We start from the raw sequence: 21,753 nt of genomic DNA, 5'->3' as shown, positions 1-21,753 counted from the left end.
GGAGCAGCCAAATAGGTAGGAGAACCAGCAAGAGAGTAGCATCGCAAAAACCTAAAGAGAAGAGAGCATAGAGGAGAAAAGGATGATTGACAGTGTTAAAGGCTGCAGAGGTGTCACATACATATAGACACATACATACATACATATGAAGAGGACTTGTGATTTTATTGGTAGAAAAAATTCTCAGTGAGGAAACTCCTTCTACTAATGCAAATCAGCAACCATCTCTGCAACTTAGTCTTACAGAGTTGCCTGGTACACACCAAGCTTCTGACTTCCCCAGTGTCATACATATTCTATAAGGAGGGAAAAACAAATACACACACAGATATACTCACATACACATATACACATACAAATGTGTATATATGTTATATATAATTATATATATATATATACTTCTATACATACATACATAAATACATATATCTATACTATGAACATAAGAATTTCAAGGGAAAGGCACTAACAGCTAGGAAGGTAGGAAGGGACAGAAAAGGCCTCATTAAGGAAGTAACATTTGAGCTGAATTTTTAAGGAAGCTAGGAAGTTTAAAATACAGTGAGAAGAGAACAAAAGTCAGTCTGTGCAAGTCAGAGACAAGAGATAGAATGCTATGTAAAAGAAACATCAAAAAGGACAGTTAGGCTAGCCCACTGAAAGTATAAGGAAAAGTTTTGTAATGAGCTAGAAAAGTAGACTGGAGCCAAGCCATAAACATTAACTTGGGGTCCACTGAGGTTTCAGGGGTCTATAAATTTGGATGGGAAAAATTACATGTTTATCATAAATTGGTTTCCTTTATCATCTTATCTATGTATTTTACTTTATGCATTTGAATAGTTTCTGAGAAAGGGTTCACAGTCTTGACCAGACTGTCAAAGAGGTCCACAATACAAAAAAGGCTAAAAATCCCTGTTGAAAAGGGTTTTAATAGCTAAACAGAAGTTTGAATTTGATCCTAAAGGTTAGTGGGAGTGAATGGAGGTTATTGAACAGGGAAATGCCATGGCCAGACCTGTGCTTCTGAATATCACTAGCAACAGCATGGAAGATGGATTAGAGTAAGGAAAAGACCAAAGGCAGGAAGACCAAAAGGAGGCTATGGCAATAATCCAGGAGAGAAATGACAAGGGTTTGAACTAACATTGTAGATAAAAGAAGCTAGATGCAAGAAATGCTCTGGAGGTAGAATCAACAAGACTTACCAAGGAAAGGATTTATGGGGTACGGAAGAATGAAAGTGAAGAGTCAAAGTTAACTGAGTTTAAGGATGTAAGTGCCTGGAAAGATAATACTGCCATCCTTAAAATAAATTTGTACATTAATGCAGTCTTTTTTTGGAGGACTTGGCATTGATTGATTTATCACAGTTTTCCAATAATACCCACTAACTACGTAAATGTGGGAGATTTTTGTTATAAATTGAACTTGCTTTATTATCACTAGAAAAAATGTCTTCTTTTAGCTCAAACACCCTCTTAAGTACTTTGGCATCAATGCAATTTAAGTTCTACAGGGCTGGCAGGCTTCTGACAGAGGACAAGATGAATTATTTGATAGGAAGCATTACAGGGGAAGGGGAGAGGAAAGGAAGAAACATTTATAGAACACCTACAATGTGCTAGGCACATCTTACAAATGTTCTCTCAGTTGATCTTCGCAACAACCCTGAAAGGTGATGCTATGATGATCCCTATTTTACAGCTGAGGAAACTGAGGCACATAGAAGCTAAGTGCTTGCCACAAGTCACGCAGCTAGTAAATGGCTGAGGCTATATCTGAACCCAGGCTTTCCTGATTTTAGACTCAGTGCTCTCTCCACTGTTGTCTCCACCAGTTGTCTCTAAGACACTACATTTAAATACCTCTGAGATCTAAGAAGAAACCAGAGACTTACATATCTGGGTTGTTCTACAATTCTCATGAATAACAACAATGGCAATAGTTTTGCTTGATAGTATCATTCTATACAAAGGAAAATTGCCATCCAAATTCTTGTCATGAGCAGACAACAACTTAGATTCATAGCAAGAAGGGTGATATCCTCTGAAGATGAAGACATGACCAGAATCATCCAATTAGACAACAAGCTATATGAGTGAGATAGGGAATGTTAAAGTATTGAAAATGTGATGAGTAAAACTAAATGTATGGTCACCTTATTCCTGTCCCACGTGTAGGGAAAGCTAGCTAGGGTTTACTTATAAACTAGAAGCTTTAGGACCAGTTTTGGGGCATTAAGCATTTACTAGAAGAAAGAGAGAACACCTGGGTCAGAAAGCCAAGAAAAAACCTATCTCGCCTAGCGTCATCAATTCTCCCACCACCAGCTATCCAAGAGAGGAACTGTCTGTGTGAAAGCTCTTCCTACATCCCTGGAAGAGGCAGTCCTTACAGACTGCTTCAAGCTAATTGGTTAGCATCACCCAAATCCATTGGTTCACTGGACTTAAGGGTGGACCTGTGTTGAGGTGAGTTGAGAACAGTACCCCCTTCAGAGTCAGGCAGGTATGGCTTCAATTGAATTAACTTTAAGTGGGTTAATCAGCTAAGTCAATCACTCTCAGTCAATCCAATCGGTCCAAATCAATCGGGGGCCTTTGGGCGTTGGCAAAAGCCCATTATTTTCCTACAAAAACAGTCACTGAACTTGTGACAACTTGATAAACCACATGAAATCATTCAAACACTGTGAAAAGAGACCATGAGATAGGCAATATTGAAAAGACTCAACTTCAAACACCACTATGACATTTTCTCATTCATGGTCCAAAGAAGCATCTTCTAAGAAAACTCACAGAAGATGCAAGAAGAAATGGATGCATGATCAAAAATCCATGCCACAGGAAAGGGAACGACAAGAGAATGATGGCCAAAAAGACAGGATACACAGGTAACATTACCAGAAGCTCATCAGAAAGACAGTACTACCTGCTACTATAACTTGAGTCAACAGTTAACATTGATCAAACATACTCACATGAAGAGAATGAAGCTTTGGGGCTTCAGAAGCTGAAATCTGTAGGAAAAGCAACAGGACCCAAAGTGGGAAAGGAGATCACAGATAAGGATTGTCCCACAAATAAAAAAACAAGTAGCACAACATCACCAGTATCTTATGGCTTTGCCCTATCCAGTCTCACTGGATTCAATAAACTAAAGTTCCAAACTGCAAATATGCCATGCACTACTGTGTAGGCCAGTGCATCCCAAATAACTAAAATATTTCAGTCATCTAATAAAAGACACATTATTTTACAACCTATGAAAGGATTACTACTCTGTGGACTAAGTAATAAAGATCAAGCCTATTCCATAAGAAATATATCCCATCATACTGAAATATATCAAAATAACTTTAAAGCTTTCTAAAAATGTTTTTTGGTGTCATATAGAAGGTGGACACTCTGACACTAACATGGCCAGAACCACAAACTAACATTAGAATTTCAGTTAATCAGAAAACAAGCATTTATTAAGTAGTTAGTACATAACAGGCACTGTGCTAAGCACTAGGAATACAAAAACCACCACAATAGAAACAAGCATTTATCAAGCACCTTGTGGTAGGCAAAGTGCCAAGCCCCGGGGATACAAATACAAACAAAAAGAAAGACAGCCCTTGCCCTTAAGTGAGTTACATTCTAATAAGGAAACAGAAAAAAAGGAGCTGAAAAGCATAGGCAACCAGGAGTGGAATGAAGGTAGGGGCCTGGGAACATGATTTTACAATGCAGAGAAAGTCAGGAACAGAGCCCAGGGAGGAATAATGGCAGGCCAGCCTAGACCCCATCACCAAATGGAGACTCCCTAGAGGAACTCAACAATGAGAAGGTATGGCAGAGGGATAACTAAGGAGAGCATGCTTCATGCTTGATAGGACGTCTAGGGCAAAGCTTTTTAAACTGGGTTGCGATCCCATATTGGAGTCTCTTAACTGAATGTGGGGGTCAAGAAAAATTTGGCAACAACAAAAGCTATGTATACCTATTTTATATACCTATATACCCAATGTTGCATAAAAATTTCTCTGGGGGGCGGCTAGGTGGCACAGTGGATAAAGCACCGGCACTGGAGTCAGGAGTACCTGAGTTCAAATCCAGCCTCAGACACTTAATACTTACTAGCTGTGTGACCCTGGGCAAGTCACTTAACCCCCATTGCCCCACAAAAAACAAAAAAAAAATTAAAAATGAATAAAAAATAAAAATTTCTCTGGCAGAGAGCAGCTAGGTGGTGCAGTGAATAAAACACCAGCCCTGAATTCAGGAGGACCTGAGTTCAAATGAAGCCTCAAACACTTAACACTTACTAGCTGTGTGACCCTGGGCAAGTCACTTAACCCTCACTGCCCCACCTTCCCCCCAAAACATTCTATAGCAAAAAGGGGTTAAGAGTGGAAAAAGTTTAAGAAGTCCTGGTCTAGGGCAAGAAGGCCCCAAATGTTAAAGGAAATTCCAGGATAATTACGCAGTAAAGGTGTGATTTTGAAATCCAAAAAGCACAAGCAACTTTGAGGACCAGGAAAGGACTCCTGCAGAAGGTGGATGTTGAACTAAGTCTTGAGGAATATAAGGGAAACTTAAGAGACAGAGGTTAGGGGACCTATAAAAGAATGTTATAAAGGTAGAAATAACAAGACTTGGCAAAGGTTGGGATATTGTAGAGTGAGTGAGAATGAAGAATTGAAGGTGAGAGATGTTGAGAACCTGCATGACTGGGAGTTCAAGAAAGAGGATAAGGCTGTATATAGAGAGCTAGGAATCATCTGCATAGAGATCACTGAACCCAGTTAAAACTTACTGGGACTAATTCCAGTTTAAGGTATTGACTATAAGCAAATGTTATATACCTTTAACTATCCACACAGCCTGAACAGGTATCTCGAAAGGTAAAGGTACTGTTAAAAATGTAATAATAATTGTTATCTCCAAAATTACCAATAATCTCTTAATTGTAAAATCTTATGGTCTTTCTTCAATCTATCCTTCTTGTCCTCTATGTAGCCTTTGACATTATTGATCAGCATCCTCTTCTCCTTGAGACTCTCCTTTCTACATTTTTGTGACACCACTCTCTTCTTGGTTTTCCCCTTATTTCACTACTCCTCAGGCTACTTTCCTGGATCTTTATCCAGGTCATACTTGCTAAACATGGGTGTCCCACAGGGCTCTGTCCCTCTACATTATTTCACACTTAATAATCTCATTAGCTCCCAAGGATTCAATTATCATCTCTATGCTATGATTCTCAAATCTACCTATCTAGTTCTAATAACTCTTGCTGACCTCCAGTCTCATGTCCATTACTCCCTACTGGACATCTCAAATTGAATGTTCCATAACCATCCTAAATTCAATAAGGTCAAAACTGAACTCATTATCTTTCCCACAAACCCTCCCCTCTTCCTAATTTCCCCATTACTGTTATGGGTACCACCATCCTCTCAAAACCTTAAAACCTTAAAAACTCTTTCTCACCCTCCACCCCTACCCATATCCAATCTGTTGCCAAGGCCTGTGAGTTATACCTTTGCAACATCTCTCCATTACTCTGGCGGAGGCCTTCATCACCTCATACCTAAATTATTGCAAAAGCCTGCTATAGATAGTAGTCTTGCCTCAAGCCTCTTCCCACTCTAATTCATTCTCCAACTCAGCTATCAAACTGATCTTCCTATAGCATAGTTCTGACCATGTCTTCTCTAATCAATCAACTTCTGTGACTCTGCAACTCTAGGATCAAATATAAAATCCTTTTGGTTTTTTTTAAGGCCCTTCATAATCTGGCTGCTGCTTTTCCTTCTAGTCTAGTTACACCTTACTCCTTTCCATATACTATAGAAACCAGTGATATTGGCCTCCTTGCTGCTCCTCAGATGTGACATTCCATCTCTCAAATCCAAGCATTTTCACATGCTCTCCCCATGCCTGGAATTCCTCCTCTCCCTATTTCTTCCTACCTTTCATTTTCAGCTAAAATACCGCCTTCTTCAAGAAGGCTTTCCTGTCCATCTTTAAACTTAGTACATTCTCTCTGAAATTATCTCCAATGTATTTTGTATATATCTCAGTTGTATGTAGTTATTTGTATGTTTTACCTCCCCCACTGGACTGTGAGCTCCTTGAGAACAGGACACAGTACTAGGCATTTGATAGATGCTTGCTGATTTGATTTGACTATCTTGGAACACTAGGATTATCTTACTTCTGAGAAAATAAAGACCATCTCTTTTCCTCTACCACTAAAACCCCTCTCTGAATCACACATCCCCATTCTCTCCTCTTTTGCTTTTATTTCTTAGAAGTATCCGTTCAGGAGCCTTATCAAGGTGAAATTGTGCCCTCTATTCGATGCCCTCTCATCTTCCCTGGAACTCACTCCTCTCTCCCCTTCAACTTCTCTCTGGCTGCTTCTCCACTGTCTAAAAAAACATATTCAGGTTTATCTCATGCTTTAAAAACCTTCATTTGACCTTGTCATCCCCTTAAGCTACATCTTATAGCTCTCCTTTTACTGCCAAACTCCTAGAAATGATTGAGGACCCTTCTTCCTTCCACATTTCCACTGAAACTACTCTTTCCAGAGTTATCAGCTCTATTTCCCTATTATTAGACAGAACTACTAGTCAGTCTTTTAACCTCAGTCATGCTAAATTCTTTCATCTCCTTCACCACCACCCATACCAAGTCTTACTAAATCTTGGTGACTCACTACAACATACCTCACACTATAACCATATTGAACTTATGTCAGGAATGCAGGTTTGCTTCAATATTAGGAAAACAATAGATATAATGAACTATATTAATAAAAACAATAAAAGATGATATCAACAGATGATGAACCTTTTGATTAAATATTTTTAAAACTCATTTCTTTTTAAAAAATCATCAAAAGCATAGGAAAATGAACTTCTTAATATGATAAACAGTACCTATCTAAAACCTAGAGTGAGAACTATATGGCATGGAAAAGTGTTAGAGACCTTTCCACTAAGACAAAGAGTAAAAGCAAAGATTTCCAGTATCAACATTACAATTTGCTATAGCTCTAGAAATGCTAGCCATAACAATAAGACAAGAAAAAGACATTAAAGAATAAGCACAGGTAAAGAGGAAACAAAATGGTTTATTTTTGCATTTGATTTGATGGTGTTTAGAAATTCCCTAGAGAACCAACTAAAAAAAACCTAATTGAAACATTTAATAAATTCAGCAAAGTAATGGGATAATAATAGTTAGCATTTATATAGTGTTTTTAAGATCTGCAAAGCACTTTATATGTGTTAACTCATTCAACTCGAATCAACAATCCTATGAGGTGGGTGCAAATATTATCCCCATTTTACTGAAGATGAAACTGCCCAGGATAATACAGCTAAGTGATTTTTGTGAGGCAGAATTTGAACTCAGTTCTTGCTGACCCCAAGTCCTGAGCTCTGTCCATTGTGCAACAAAACCCCACACAAATCATCCATCTTCTGCATATTACCAACAAATCCAGCAGCAAAAGACAGAAAAAGAAATTTCATTTGAAATAACAATAGGATCTATAAAGTATTTGGAAGTGCATCTATCAAGGCCCACACTGGAACTATATAAGTACATCTACAAAACACTCTTTATAGAAATAAAGAGAGATATAAATAATTGAAAGGATATTAATTGCTCATACTTAGGCAAAGCATATATCAAACTATATCATCAGAAACAGTTTCCATCACATTGAGGAAATAACATTATCTGGATCAAAGCCAAATATTCAAAGATATATAAAAGATATCTCTCTTTATGCTTCAACTAAGATGCTTTCACAATAAATATTATCACTGGTAATTCTTAACTGTCTTTTAAAGCATTGACCTAACACAAAATAGGTTTTTGTTTTGTGCTCTTCACTTAATTTGGGAAATGACTGAACCAAGTGATCCACTTGAGTATTGGTAATAATAACTGAAAATAAATCAATGAATATTTATTTAAACCACACGGTTTTCTAGGTACTGGGGATACAACGACAAACAAAAAATTCTTGCTCTGAAGAAGCTCATATGCTATCAAAAATAGTTTTAAGACTCCAAATGTATGCTATAGAAAAAAGGCCACAAGAGAATCCCCACCCCACACTCCCAGCAAAATAGCAAAGCAAAATGCCTCCCAGTTAAATTAACTAATTATTAATATGGGCACTAAACTTAGTGTTGACAGTGATTTTTGGGAAAATTTTTTTTATTAAAACTTCCATTTTCACCAATATCTAATCCTCTACATACTTTCAAGATGAATATTAAGAAGTAACAACCTATAGCCAACCCACAAATCAGTCTGGGAAATAGTCTTCCTTAAACAGTAGTCACTTTAAATTAATGATCATTTAATACTAAAATACATCTACAGTTATAGGGCAATGTGGCATAATAGAAAGTACACCAAATATGGTTTTACACAAGTGTCTGAATCCTAACTCTGAAAACTTTGGGCAAATCACAATTTTTCTGAGCTTCAGTTTCTTTGCTCGAAAAACACAGGGTTTGGATTGGATGATCTCTAAGATATTTCTTTACTTTATATATCTACAACCTTTATGTTGCTTATAAGAATTACCTTGACTGAGTGCACTGTTTCTGATTTCTTACTCAGTAATGATTTGCTTATCTATTTAATCCTCCATCATTATCATTCTCAAAATGAAAATTCTAAATTTCAACAAATATTGATTAATAACTTATGCAGAGAGTTCAATACAAAGTTCTAGTGAAGATACAAATAAGAAATAAGAAAAGGTTTTACCTCAAAGAGTTCATAATTGCAAAAGTTTATGATTAAGAGTATAAAAAGCTTATGTATGAATACTTACAACATATCAATAAATGGAATTTTCAGAAAAAAATGTGGCATTTGTAGAGTATAGGGTAATCAAGATAAATAATGAAAACAAATCTACCCTGTTTAACATTTTCATTTTAAAATTCTCATCAGCTTATCTTTGAATCAGTTTCAATTTTAAAGAATTTTTATTTATATGCTACTGAATCACATAAATCCATTTCTATATTCACAGTATTTTGATTTCCAATAAGCTTTTAAATCCATTATAATTATTGTTTATATTTGTGCTCATTTCTCTTGATGGCATTATTATTATAATAAGCAAAAAAGAGCTGATAATTTAAAACAACTCTCCTCCCCAGAAAGCGTTTCAATAGCTGCTTTCTTGATAACATTTAGGCCTAGTATATAACTAGTTCTAAACGTGCCTTGAACTTGTTAATTAATTCTGACAATAGCTAATATAGATGACAAATTATAATATTAATGATAACTACTGAGCTAATTTCTATTATTTCAAATTTCAATATGAAATATTTCTTACAGCACCTGGAATATAGTAAGTACTTGATAAGTGTTTTTGAGTAACTAACTCTATCTACTTCTTGCATTGGAGAACTGGCTTTCTGCCTTGATTTTTTTAAGAAACGCTCCTCCAGGTATACTTTTGAGAACAATGAAAAATTACATTTTTAAAAATTGAGATTTATTGTGAATATCGATGAAATGTTAAGATTACCTATAAATACAATAACTACTGAAATAGCCTACAAAATAATCATACTAACTATAATTCTCTAATGTCCAAATTCAGGTTTAAAACAGAAAATTCTACCTTCAGATTAACCATTAGTTATTAGATTATTTTCAATGTCTACTATAATCATAATAAGGAAGGAACAAGGAGACGTTTAGAAATTACACTTTATGATACTATATGTAATCTTCCTTTCTGGAAAATTAACATAAAAGTTAGTATAAAATATTTCAAATTTATATGACCTTTTTTCAAAAAGTGAAAGTCCTTCAATAAAATATCCCTGATAAACGCACTATATCTCATGTTATTGTTTAAAATATGCCTATAATATTAAGTAGAGAAACTAAAAACATCTATAATAAGCTAATCATCTGACTTCCAAATTCCTAAATGATTCACAAGATCAAGCCAAAATGAAGTACTTATGCCAAATACTGACTCTCCTACTATGATGATTTTAGAAATCACCTCACATACGACTATTGTGCAAAAATTTAAATATATTCTAAATTGCTAAATTCAAGGTTAGGAAGAAGATTACAAAAATGTCTATCAAGGTGAAAATCTCGAAATACTAGTGTTATTTTTCTAACATACTTTTAAGAGGTATATGAAAACATAAAACAAGAGTTATGTTTTTTTTTAAATTTCATGGACTCCTTTGGCAATCTAGGGAAACCAATGGAACCTCTTTTCAGAAAAACATGGTTTTAAATACATAAAATAAAATACATAGAATTTAAAAAGTCAATCATACTGAAATACAGTTATCAAGATAGTAAGAAAATAAAAATTGAAATCACAGAATCCAGGTTAAAAACGTCTGATACAGAAGAATCAAGTCAGTTAAATTCTTTAAAAATAACTCAATACAATTTTATCATAAAATTGAAAATGCTATTAAATACAAGGAAGTGTTACAAATGCTTTTGTGGGAAAACCGTAACTTCACAGTCCAACTTCAAATATGAAAAATCATTATTATGGAAGCAAGGCCTATTAACTGAACTTTACTGTGCATGAAATATGGTCCTTATAAAGATTAATAAAAACTAATTTTAGTTATTAAAATTATCATAAAGTTCTTACAGATACAAAAATGTACTTGTCTTTCTTTCATAGTTTTTCCAAAAACACATACCACACTGATAAGAGTAACTTGGCTCATTTCAAGTAGTGTGTGTGTACACACACAGGAGACAGAAAATTGTTCCTCCACCCCATGCCTCACCTTCCCACAAAGAAATAACAGCAACTTTTGTCTCCACACATAGCTATTTTTAGAGGGAGGGGAGGAGGGCAAATTCTATTACTTTTTGTTACCAACTCTCCTAAAGCTGTCCCTTTCTCTTCATTCATATTGCCACAGCTTTATTTTAGGCTCTGAACATCTTTTACCTCAATTACTGCAACTTCATCTTCTGGGAGCTCTTCATCTCCAACTATTGCATATTTCCACTGTAAAAGTTATCTCTCTGCCTAACATTCTGACTATGCCATATGCCTGTTCCACTAAAAAAAAAAAAAAAGGATCCTTATCCTCTGCTTCAAAAGTTTTTAGACAGATACCCCTAGAACTCTTCAACTCCCCCTTATAATTCCCTACCACTCGACTTCTCTCAAGTCAAAAATACTCAATACTTCTTTCAAACATATAATCTACCTAATATTTAAATTTATACTCTCTCCTCACAACGCAAGCTCAGTTGTACATGATATTAATAAAGTAATTGTATACTTAGTAAATTTGTTCAGTTTTTTTTAGTTGTCAGTGTTTTTAGATCGCAAGACCCTAAAGGGTAAAGACTATCTTTGCAAACACTTTGTATACTATGTTTTATGATTTTACTGAATATTTCAATCTCTATTGCTAACTCCTGGTGTTGGTTCTCTTGAAAGGCTTAAAATTCAGACTGTAGAATGCAGGATAAACAGAAGAACCAGTTTACATTCAATCATAGATAATTTTGTAGTCAGATTCTTTGTTTAACTTCACTAATTCCAAGAAACCTTGATGTATCTCAGAGCTATTAACAGTTTCAGCACCAAGACGAATGAACAGCGCACCATCTGACTTGGGGTTTTCCTTCTACAAAATTCATTTCGACTAGCTTCCCAGCCAGGGAGCTTTCAATAAGAAAAATTCAACAGACCTGAGGGTCAGCATCACTTACTCAGGAAAGAGGGTATCCCTTTCTACATAATGAATATAATCAATATGCGCAAGTCTGAATTAAAAAAAAAAAAAGCCGGTAGTTTTCGGGTCTCTTTCCACCCAGCAGCCTAAGAAATTTTTCTACCGAAAATAAAATGAATTGTCATGACTTTGGTCCTTCCTAAAGCACCAATCTCAGCCCTGTCATATCTAGACATACGGTGGGGCGGGAAGGGAAAAGAAGAGCTAGGATTTCTATCTACACCGTAATTTATTTTCCATAAGTCTCAAAACCAGAGGTTATTCATCAATGAGTCTGCTTGTGTTTCCTTCAAGCCAAATACCAAAGATGGTCCTTAAACCCATCTCACCATCTCTCTATTACATATAAATACAACTATGGAAACCAAAGCACAACAAAAACCCTCCAGAAATTATTCACTTGCTATTTATTTATACTGGGAGTCGTGTCCTGCAGCAACTGCCTGCACATCGCCGAACAGAGGGTTATTACCCAAATATAACGCAACCGAATCAGACATGCAGAGCACACACTGCCTTGGAGAGGGAGGTAAACGCGGGCCGGAGGAAAAGTGCGCCTTTTACCAGCCTCCGGACCTTCCACCAGTTGGGGGATGGGGGGGTGTGCTAAGAGGACTGGGGGAATCCCGAGCTAGATAGGGGCTGAGGTGGTAAGAGAACAGGATGGGACCCCCTCGTCGGTGTAGAGTACAAAGCTATTGGAGGAAAACGAGGATGGGGTGGGGGGTGGGGGTTAAAAGGGTCCTTTCTCAAGGAGGCAAAATGCAGATTCCATCACCTATCCTCATGCAAGGTGCTTCCTCTCCTCCCTAGGGGAGCGAGCGGCCAAGAGGTGACAGGTGGAGTGGTAACCGAGTTTGGCCGGGCGAACACTCCCGGCCATGTCCAGCCAGAGCCTCAGTCAACCATGGCCGGAGCAGCTCCGAGGCCGCCGGGTGGAGAGAAAGGGTAGAAAAGAAGAGAGAAAATCAGGGAAGGGGCAGACGCTATATCTCCCCCCACTCCCCCAACACACACACACACACACACACACACACACACACTCACACTCTCACACTCTCACACTCACACACTCACATACATTCACTCTACGGGAGGATGTGCTCGGACCGGCGCGGGGCGCACGCAGGGCTTCCCAATGCGGGGTCCCAGCACGCCGGGCTCCCTCCCCAGCCGTGCGGTCCGTGCCCCGCAGCGCCGGCCCCCGAGCTCTCCCAGGAGGCCGGGGACTCCGGCTCTGGCAGCGGCGGCGATAGCGGCAGCGCCGGGCCCTGACACGCTGCGGGGGTGGCCGCAGCTCCCAGGGGAGGAGGAAGGGGGGAGACCCCCGGGGATACCCCAACCCCCGGCAACGCCACCGACTGTCACTCAGTCCCCCTCTCCACCTCCGCGATCCCCCCCCCTCTCCCGGGGGCCGCAGAGAGGAACCGCCACCGGCGAGAAGCCCGAGGCGGAGCCGGGGAAGCGGCCGCGGGGGTCCCAGCATCCCCCACCTGCCGGTTACCTGTGAGGACCCCGACGCGGATTTGGTGGTCGTGGTTGGTGAGGATCATTCCCTCGGTCGCCATATTTCCCAGCGCAGTCACCTCACAGGCAGGAGCCGAGAGAAACCCGGGGCCCGGAGCGCGCGGGGCCGGGAGCGCGCGAGTGAGCGGGAGGGAGGGAGCGCGCGAGCGCGGAGGAGGGAGGAGGGAGGAGGAGGAAGAGGGATAGGGAGGAAGAGGAGGAGGAAAGGGAGGAGGGAGGAAAGGGAGGGGGGCGTGGGGACTAGAGGCGACCCGGCACTGGCGGCCGTGAGGGAAGGACGAAGAGGAGGAGGAGTCAGAGCGCGTGACTAGGAGACTGGGGGGTCGAAGGCTGCAAGGGGGGCAGAGAGCCGCCAGAGGCGGCGGGGCAGGCGGGGGAAGGGGGGGGGGGGGCACAGCGCTGACGCGCGCGCGCTTGAGGACCGGCGCGAGCGGAGTCCGGGCGGGAACTGAGGACTCCGGAGAGAAGAGCCCTGGGCGGGCGGGAGCCTGGGGCAGCGGCAGCAGCAGCTGGGATCTCGCTTTCGGGAGACGGAGGACTTGGGGTGGTCTGTCGGAGCTGAAGTGGGAGCCTCCAGGAACGCGTGTGCCGGTGGGGAGTTTCCGGGGGTGGCAGAGGTGGCTGGGCCAGGGTTGGGAGGGGGGCGGAGTCACGGGCCGGGACGAGGAGCCAGTGGGAGCGTGGAGAGGAGGTGGTAAGGGGAGTGACTGAGGAACTGCACGGGTTAGGAAACCTGCACGAGCGAGAGCCCGAACGTGGCCCCGCGCACTGTGGCGCGCGGCCGGTGGCAATCTTTGCCTGGCAGGGCAGGGGGAGTTGGGGGGGGGGGGCGGGGAAGGTAAGTAGGAAATTGACGCGGGAGCGCGCGGAACGGTCAGCCTAAAAGGAGCCCCAGACAAAAGCAATCCTCCGCCGAGCAGAGATTTTTTGGAAGATGCCACCGAACTCTCTCTCTCTAGTCCCCTTCCTGCTCCTTTTTCCAGAGGGGGTGGGGGCGGCGCAGTCTCTGCCTTGAAGATCCCTGGAGGGTGTTTTGAGCACACGAAGGACCCCTGGCATGTAGGGTAACCGAGGCGTAGGATTCCTGTGGGCTGCACGAACTGCCCTTGGAGAACTGCCGCCCACTCCCCGGGAGGCGGGGGAGAGCCCTGTGGGGAGCCTGGAAGAAGCTTTGAAGGTTGCGTGGGTGGGATGAAAACGTCGAATACTGTCTGCACGGAGACGCCTCGGAGAAGAAGGTATCTCTCAGACAACCTGGTTTCTTAAGCGATGCACTTTGCAGTGATTCCTGGGCATCCCAGCTGCTTCGTGATTTAGCGTCATTTCTCTCCTTTAGCACTCCTGACATTCCTTGGGTTTCCCATGCAGAAAAAAAATGAGGAATAAACCTATTTACCGAAAGGAACGTTTGATTAGAGAGAAAAGAAAATGAATGGTACTAGACAAGTGATTCTTAACCTGGGGTCTGTGAATTTGAGGTTTTTTTATAGAGATATATACACTCTTGTCGCTACACGTGTATATGTGTACTTATATGTATGTATGCATACATATATGTACATATGATATTGATAACTTTACATATAACTGGTTCTTTTATAATCCTATGTATTTTATGCATTTAAAAACTTTTTTTCCCTGAGAAGTGGTCCATAGATAGCCAGAGGACTCCATGACACACAGTAGAAAAAAATTTAAGATCCCCAGTTCTAGTCCATCCAAATCAGAATTGCAAATGGAATCCAGACCTTCTGAATTCCAGTTTAAATTCATTCTGTTACTCCGTGATATTATGACCCAATGAATTATCACAAAGATATAATTTGGTAATAATAGCTAGCATTTACATAGCATTTTAAGGTTTGCAAAGTGGTGTGCATAAATCTCATTTTATCCTGACAATAACCCTATGAGGTAAGTAGAGAAAACTGAGGCTGAGAGAGGTCAAGAGGTCATAGGGTCACAGAGCTAGCTAGTGTGTTTGAACTCAGATCTTCCTAAGTCTAAATTCAGCACTCTTGCCCACTGATCCACCCAGCTACTCTTTATTTTCCTGTGCTTTCTATAAAATATGTAAACGCATAGTTATTTTTTATTATTCATTATCACTTTTCCCTGCTCTGTTAGCACTAGAGATACAAAAAGAGGCAAAACAAAGTCTTTACCCTCAAGGAGCTCACAGTCTGATAGGTGAGATAATAAATATGTACAGACAAGCTTTATACAGGATAAACAGGAAATAACAGAAAACACTAGAATTAGAGGGGTAGGGAAGGGCTTCCTATGGAAGATGGGGTTTTGGTTGGGACTTAAAGCCAGAGAAAGCAGTAGGTAGAGGGCATTCCAGACCTGGGGGACAGCCAGAGAATATGCCATAGGACTGGAGAGTAGTGTTGGGGAGTGAGATGCAAAAAGACTTGGAAAGGTAGGAAGGGCTTTGAAAGCCAGAGCATTTTGTAGCCAGTGGATTTTGGGGGTGGTTAGGGTTAACTTTGTCAGACCTGCACTTTAGGAAAATCACATTGCTAGGTGAATGGAGGATGCACTAGAGTTGGGAGACACTTGAGGAAAGCAGACCCACCACAGGCTGTTGAAATAATCCAGGCATGAGGTGATTAGGGCCTATACCAGAGTAGTAAAAGTATCAGAGGAGAGAAGGGGACATACTGGAGAGATGCTACAAAGGTAAAATGGACAGGCCTTGGCAACAGATTTGTGGAGGGATAGAGGAGTTGTGAGAGAGAGTAAAAAGTTGAGGATAACATCTAGGTTTCCATCCCAAGGGACTGGGAAGATGGTGACCTCTACAGTAATAGTGAAGGTATGATGGGGGAGGGGGAGGGTTTAGAGGGAAAGATAATGAGTTCAGTTTTGTCCTTCACTTATTTTTCCCCCAGTGGCATGATTTTTTTTTAAAAAATCTGTTCTATTTCAAAATCTTGAAGTTGAAAAAAACAACGATGTGCTATTTTAAGGAAAACACTTTCAGTAGAGTTTAGGGTGATTTTTTTTAAGAAGCCCTCTGAATTTAATTCTTCTTACTATGACCCACATTTTAAACTTGTTTGTACATGTGTAAGAGCTCACAGTTAATATGGTGGTGACTGAATTATCCTGGTGGAATAGAGCCAATATTTCAAAATTGTTCAACTCTGAAGACTCATGTGGGTAGGCCTTTAGTAAATGTTTAGCCTATTGAGATAATGGAGGAAAACATAAGTGGATTCAACTGATAAGACAAATTAATTCATACTTATATAACCCCTTGTCATATATGTATGTATATGTGACTTTTAACAGATTAAAATAGGAGAGAGGTATAATGAACTAAAAAATTATCTGTCACCAAAGAGTTATCTATTTACAGATGTAATGTAATCTCTGAATAATTTTCTGCATTTCAAACTAAGTAAAAAGAGTAAAAGAGATACACAGCTTGATACATACCTCAGCAAAATATCCAAGTTGTGCCCCGCCCCCCTTTCTGTGAATGTGAAATTAACTAAAAATTTTTACTTCTCACATGGAAGGTGCTAATTAAAAGACCTGGGTTATAGTCCCAGCTCTCCCTCTAGCTAACTGTGACTTTGAGCAAGTCACACTCTGGGCCTTAGTTTTCCTTGTGTAAAATTAGGAGGTGGATTAGATGATCTCAGGTTACACTAGCCATATAATTCTGTGATTTATGCAGAAACAGGTTGCTACCTCTATTACATTTAATAAGGGTCTGATACAAACTAGCACTATCTTAAGATGGTGAGCTTTCTTTGTTCTTTGTAAAGTCCTTAGCTGGATGCTATATATGATAAAGCCTAGTAAACTTGATTTGAGAATCAACATAAAATTTACCTTAAACTTTAATACTTAGGAAAAAGTTTTATATCCTTGACATTTTAGGCAGTATGTTTTTGTAGCATGTATTTGTGTAAGCATTTATTAATATAATTCAGTTCTGTATACATATCTCTTATAATGCCAGTGATCTCTGCAAAAATTCAGTAAGCTTTAACAAATAAAATATTACAGAGAAATTAATGCATTGACTGATTATTAGTGTGACTTCGTTTTACTGATGGTTACTGAATGGTTGCTACTGTATGAACCTGCAAAATGTCACCTAATGCCAGACACATCTTCTTTCCACCAAACTCATTTCTTCTTCCAAAACGTTGCATTCTGGCATCACTCCTGAATTCCTTCAGGGAGTTAAATGTATTAAACCAAAATAAAATTATTTGAGAAATGAGAGGGAAGGTGAATCCTATTTAATCCACAAATATCTTAGAAGTCATAATGTAGAAAAATAACCTGAAAGCAAAAGTGAAAAGATAAATCGTTATGTAAAGAGAATTAAAAACAAATTTCCTTCCCCTTTTAAAAAGGCTCCTGCAGTAGAAAGGTAAGTACCTAGGTGTATATTGGCTGCCAAAGACTTGAAATGGAGAAAAGATTATATTATGTAAATGTTATATCTTTCATTGGAAAGATAATGTTCTTCCCATAGAATATGTGATTTGAGTTTTTCTAGAAGCAGTGATAGGTTTGCATTGTTGTGAGGAAAGCACTTTGAAAACTTTAATGCTTTATACACATATTTAATTGTGACTTGAGCTGTATGTTTGCTCTTAGTTCCCTGACCTCTATTCATTAATCACATGTTTTTCAAGACAATTGCAATATACTGGAGGATCACACAATTTCAGAGTTGGAAGAGACTGTTGCAGCCATCTGGTCTAACCTATAACAACAGCAGCAAAATCCTTACTGCCACACACATTTTTTTTTTTTAAAGTCTAACTTTTCCTTTAAGACCTCCAGCTAGGAGAAACCCACTATATTTCAAGGTATCCTTGATAGCTTTGAATGTTAGGAATATTTTCCTTACATCAAGTTCACTTCATTAGCACCATACACATATGGGGGGGGGGGTGTCATATTAGGTTCACCTTCACATGAATATTCATATATTGAGTTGGACAGCCATCAGTTCAGTTTTGCTTTTACTGCCATCCCCCCACTCACCATGGATGGATGACATTAGATACTTATCACGGGAGGGCCCACAGCAACTTTTTAAAGTCATAAAGTATCATGGCACCTTTAAATTTATTTTCAACCCTACTTATTTGATCTCTATCAAAATGAATATTTTCATAAGTAAAAAAGAAAAGACTTATTTGGTTGCTTAAATGATTGTAGTGGAAGTTTAGAAAGCAGGTAACCAATAACAGACCCTTGGATATCATATTTAAATAATATTTACTCATTCAGTAAACACAAAGTGCCTACTATATGCCAGGTACTGTACTAAGTGCTAAGAATACAAAGAAAGGCAAAAGACAGTCCCTACTTTCATGGATCTCAAAGTCTAATGGCAACATGCAAACAACTATACAAACAAGTTATATATAGGATGAATTGGAAATATCAATGGAGAGAAGGCACTAGAATTTAGGGAGACTGAAAAAGTCTTCCTGTAGAAAGTGGAATTTTAACTGGAACTTGCAAGAAGCCAGAAGTAGAGATTAGGAAAGTGCCCCAGGCATGGGGGACAACTAATGAAAATGCCTAAAGTCGGGCAGCTAGGTGGTGCAGTGGATTCAGGAGGACCTGAGTTCAAATCCGACCTCAGACATTTGATCCTTACTAGCTGTGTGACCCTGGACACATCACAACCCTCATTGCCCCGCAAAAATAAATAAATAAATAAATGCCTAGAGTTAGGAGATGGAGCACCTTATTCTGGGAACAATAAAAATATGGGTACAAATACTATTGAAACCTTAAATTAAAAAAAAAAAAACGTAATTGAAACCTTTAATTTTTCTTGTTTATAGTCAAAAGTTTTAGGGAACATAATTTCATACAGATAAATCTGTATGAATGTAATGGATGTAATATTTCTAATTGAATGTAAGCTTCTTGAGGACAGAGACTTTTTATGTCTATATCCCCAGGGTTTGGCACAGTGTACCCACTTAATAAATGCTGCTTAGACTGGCACATAGTGCACATTTAACAAATGCTTGTTGAATGACTAAATGTGATAACTATGTTAGTTGAAGGTCTTGATCCTGGTTGTAGTGGCAGGTTTTGAGTTCTTAATAGAAATCATGAAAACAGTTGTAGTCACACATAAAGTATGCAAATCACTCACACATTCATTATTATTGCCAATTGTTTCCTATATGTGATATTCCACTTTCCAACTTCTTGCCTTTATAAAGTGGCCCCCATATCTGAAGTATAAAACTTCCCACCTCTGCTTTGTAAAATCTATAGCTGCCTTCAGAGAATAGTCCCGCCAGTTCCTACACAAGGTCTTTGCTGATTCCCACCAGTTATACTCCCTCCTCCTTGAAATTACCTTGTGTATACTTTGCATTTACTTATTAATGTTCATGTTTTCCCCAGTAGAATGTAAATTTGAGGGCAGGGACTGTTTCACTGCCATAGTCTATCATGTGTACCTCAAAATGACAACCACAGTACCTTGCCCACAGTAATAGGTGCTTAATAAATGGCTTGAATTGTTTTTTTAATTGGAAAGGAGGAAAAAGAATAAAGTGGAATAACCACACCAGGAATAAGAGGTGGCCTTGACAGGATCACTTCTTTACCTTTGATCACCCAGATTCCCTTCCTCACCTGCCTCTTTTCCTACCCCTTACACTACCAGTCACCTTCCACAAGTTTCCAAAGGCAACTTCAATCTAAGGAAATTGTTACTCCCACTGCACAACAATGAGAAAAATATACATAAACAAGTGTCCTAAGTTGGTATTCTGCATTCTCCTATTAGAATGTAGTTAGACATAATAAATATGTTCTGTAGTACTATTCTTGGTACATTGCAGGCTATAAAGATGTTCTCTGGCCTGAAAAGTACCATATATAATGTTATTTCTGTGGTTGTGAGTTTTAATTACTTAATATACAAATTCTTGAAACATAACCCATTTGCAATTGAGGACTATTAGTATTTTAATTTCCACTGAATGAAATGATGGTATCTTCCATTATTATTGTTTTGTAATCTGGGTGAGCCCAATTGCCCTCAAAGTCCCAGTAACCATATAGAAATTCTGTTTCTTTGGGAACAATAATACAGAATAGTTCTTTCCAATCCTATCAATCTGTCAGCAAATTGATGTTTTCTTGGAGTTCTTACTCTGGTCTTGGGTCTCTGTCGGAGACTACTCCTGGCACCATTCCTGGCTATGTGCCTTGTGTCTTGTCCCTACATATCCATTAATCTTGCTCCCACTTGGGTGCCCAATTGGAACTTTGGAAGGATGACTTCTAGCATTAGGGTCTCTACTAAACCTTTTTATGCCAGTGTTTGCTACTGTTTTTATCACCTTTCCATTATTAAAATCAACTTTATTCTTTTCAAAGAATTACCTAACATACAAGAAAGTCTTTAAGTATAATTCATTTGCTCTCGAGGACTGTTAGTATTTTAATATCTTCTGAATATAATGGTGATAATGCTTTCAATTCCTATGGTCCTAATATCTTCCATCTTGGCAATAGCTTGGTAAGCTGGGTCTGTCTTTGTCTCTGAAGACTTCATCACTATTTTTAAAGCCCTACATCATAGAATGGTAAATTTACAGGTGGACAGAACCCTAAAAGTCATGTCATTCAATCCCTACCTTTTACATTTGAGGAAACACCCTGAGAGATTGACTAGCCCAATGTAAGTCATATACTAGATAATACTTAGAGCCTAGATCTCAACCCAGCCCCTCTGATTCCAAATCTTTTCTAGTATTCATATTAATAGGTAAGGGAGAACTCTCTCACTGGTATCCTATGACCAGTTTATGTATGCTACCAGATGAAAATGGTCGAGAAGCATTGATGACATCTTCTGTGTCAAGATGACTACCCAGAACAAAAAGGTCACCTTATTTTCAGTTGCTAACTGCCTATCAATACATTGTTTACACAGTTAGAACTGGAGATGGAAAGCAAAATCAGACAAGTGTAAAATAGTAGTATGAATCTGACTAGTAAAGGTGGGCATGACCTCAGTCCTCCAAGGGATCCAAGTGAGGAGATGGAGGTGGGGGCAGGACATATTACTGAATAGGACAGTGGCCTGATCTAATAGCCTTGTTTAGAAGGGCTTATTTCTGAGGAATCCAAAAATGAAGCTGATAATCAAAAAAGCAAGCTTTCTACACACACACACACACACAAAATCTATTCCCAAATTATCAGCAAATTAGCAGTGCTAAGATCTGACATCAAGCCAACTAAGGTTGAATGAATTGTAGGGGGTAATTAAAAGCAACCTAAAAAAAGCAGAAACTTACTTTTCTTAGACTATTATGATATTGGCGATAAATTGGTCATAGAATACCTGTGAGAGACTTTTCCTTTACCTATTAATATGAATAGGGGAAATATTTCCAGTCAAGGTTCTA

General features: G+C 39.1%; 1 protein-coding gene across 17 annotated transcripts in view; it reads right to left on the bottom strand.

Moving 5' to 3' along the window:
• GPHN (gephyrin) overlaps positions 1–13,665 on the bottom strand; it is a 757,220-nt gene extending 743,555 nt beyond the window's left edge. For 3 of the 17 annotated variants that reach the window (XM_043986998.1, XM_043986988.1, XM_043986982.1), the window contains exon 1: positions 13,296–13,662. Coding sequence is in view for 15 of the 17 variants with exons in the window: in XM_043986988.1 (XP_043842923.1) it covers positions 13,296–13,359 (64 nt within the window). In the remaining 2 variants the exon portion in view is untranslated. Of the gene's footprint in view, positions 1–13,295 lie in introns of all 17 variants that reach the window. The other 14 variants (XM_043986991.1, XM_043986990.1, XM_043986992.1 and 11 more) reach the window with 8 other exon arrangements.
• Positions 13,666–21,753: the final 8,088 nt, after the last annotated feature.

This window comes from Dromiciops gliroides, chromosome 2 (assembly GCF_019393635.1).
Source record: "Dromiciops gliroides isolate mDroGli1 chromosome 2, mDroGli1.pri, whole genome shotgun sequence".
Taxonomy (NCBI): domain Eukaryota; kingdom Metazoa; phylum Chordata; class Mammalia; order Microbiotheria; family Microbiotheriidae; genus Dromiciops; species Dromiciops gliroides.
This window is presented reverse-complemented; position numbering and strand designations above follow the sequence as displayed.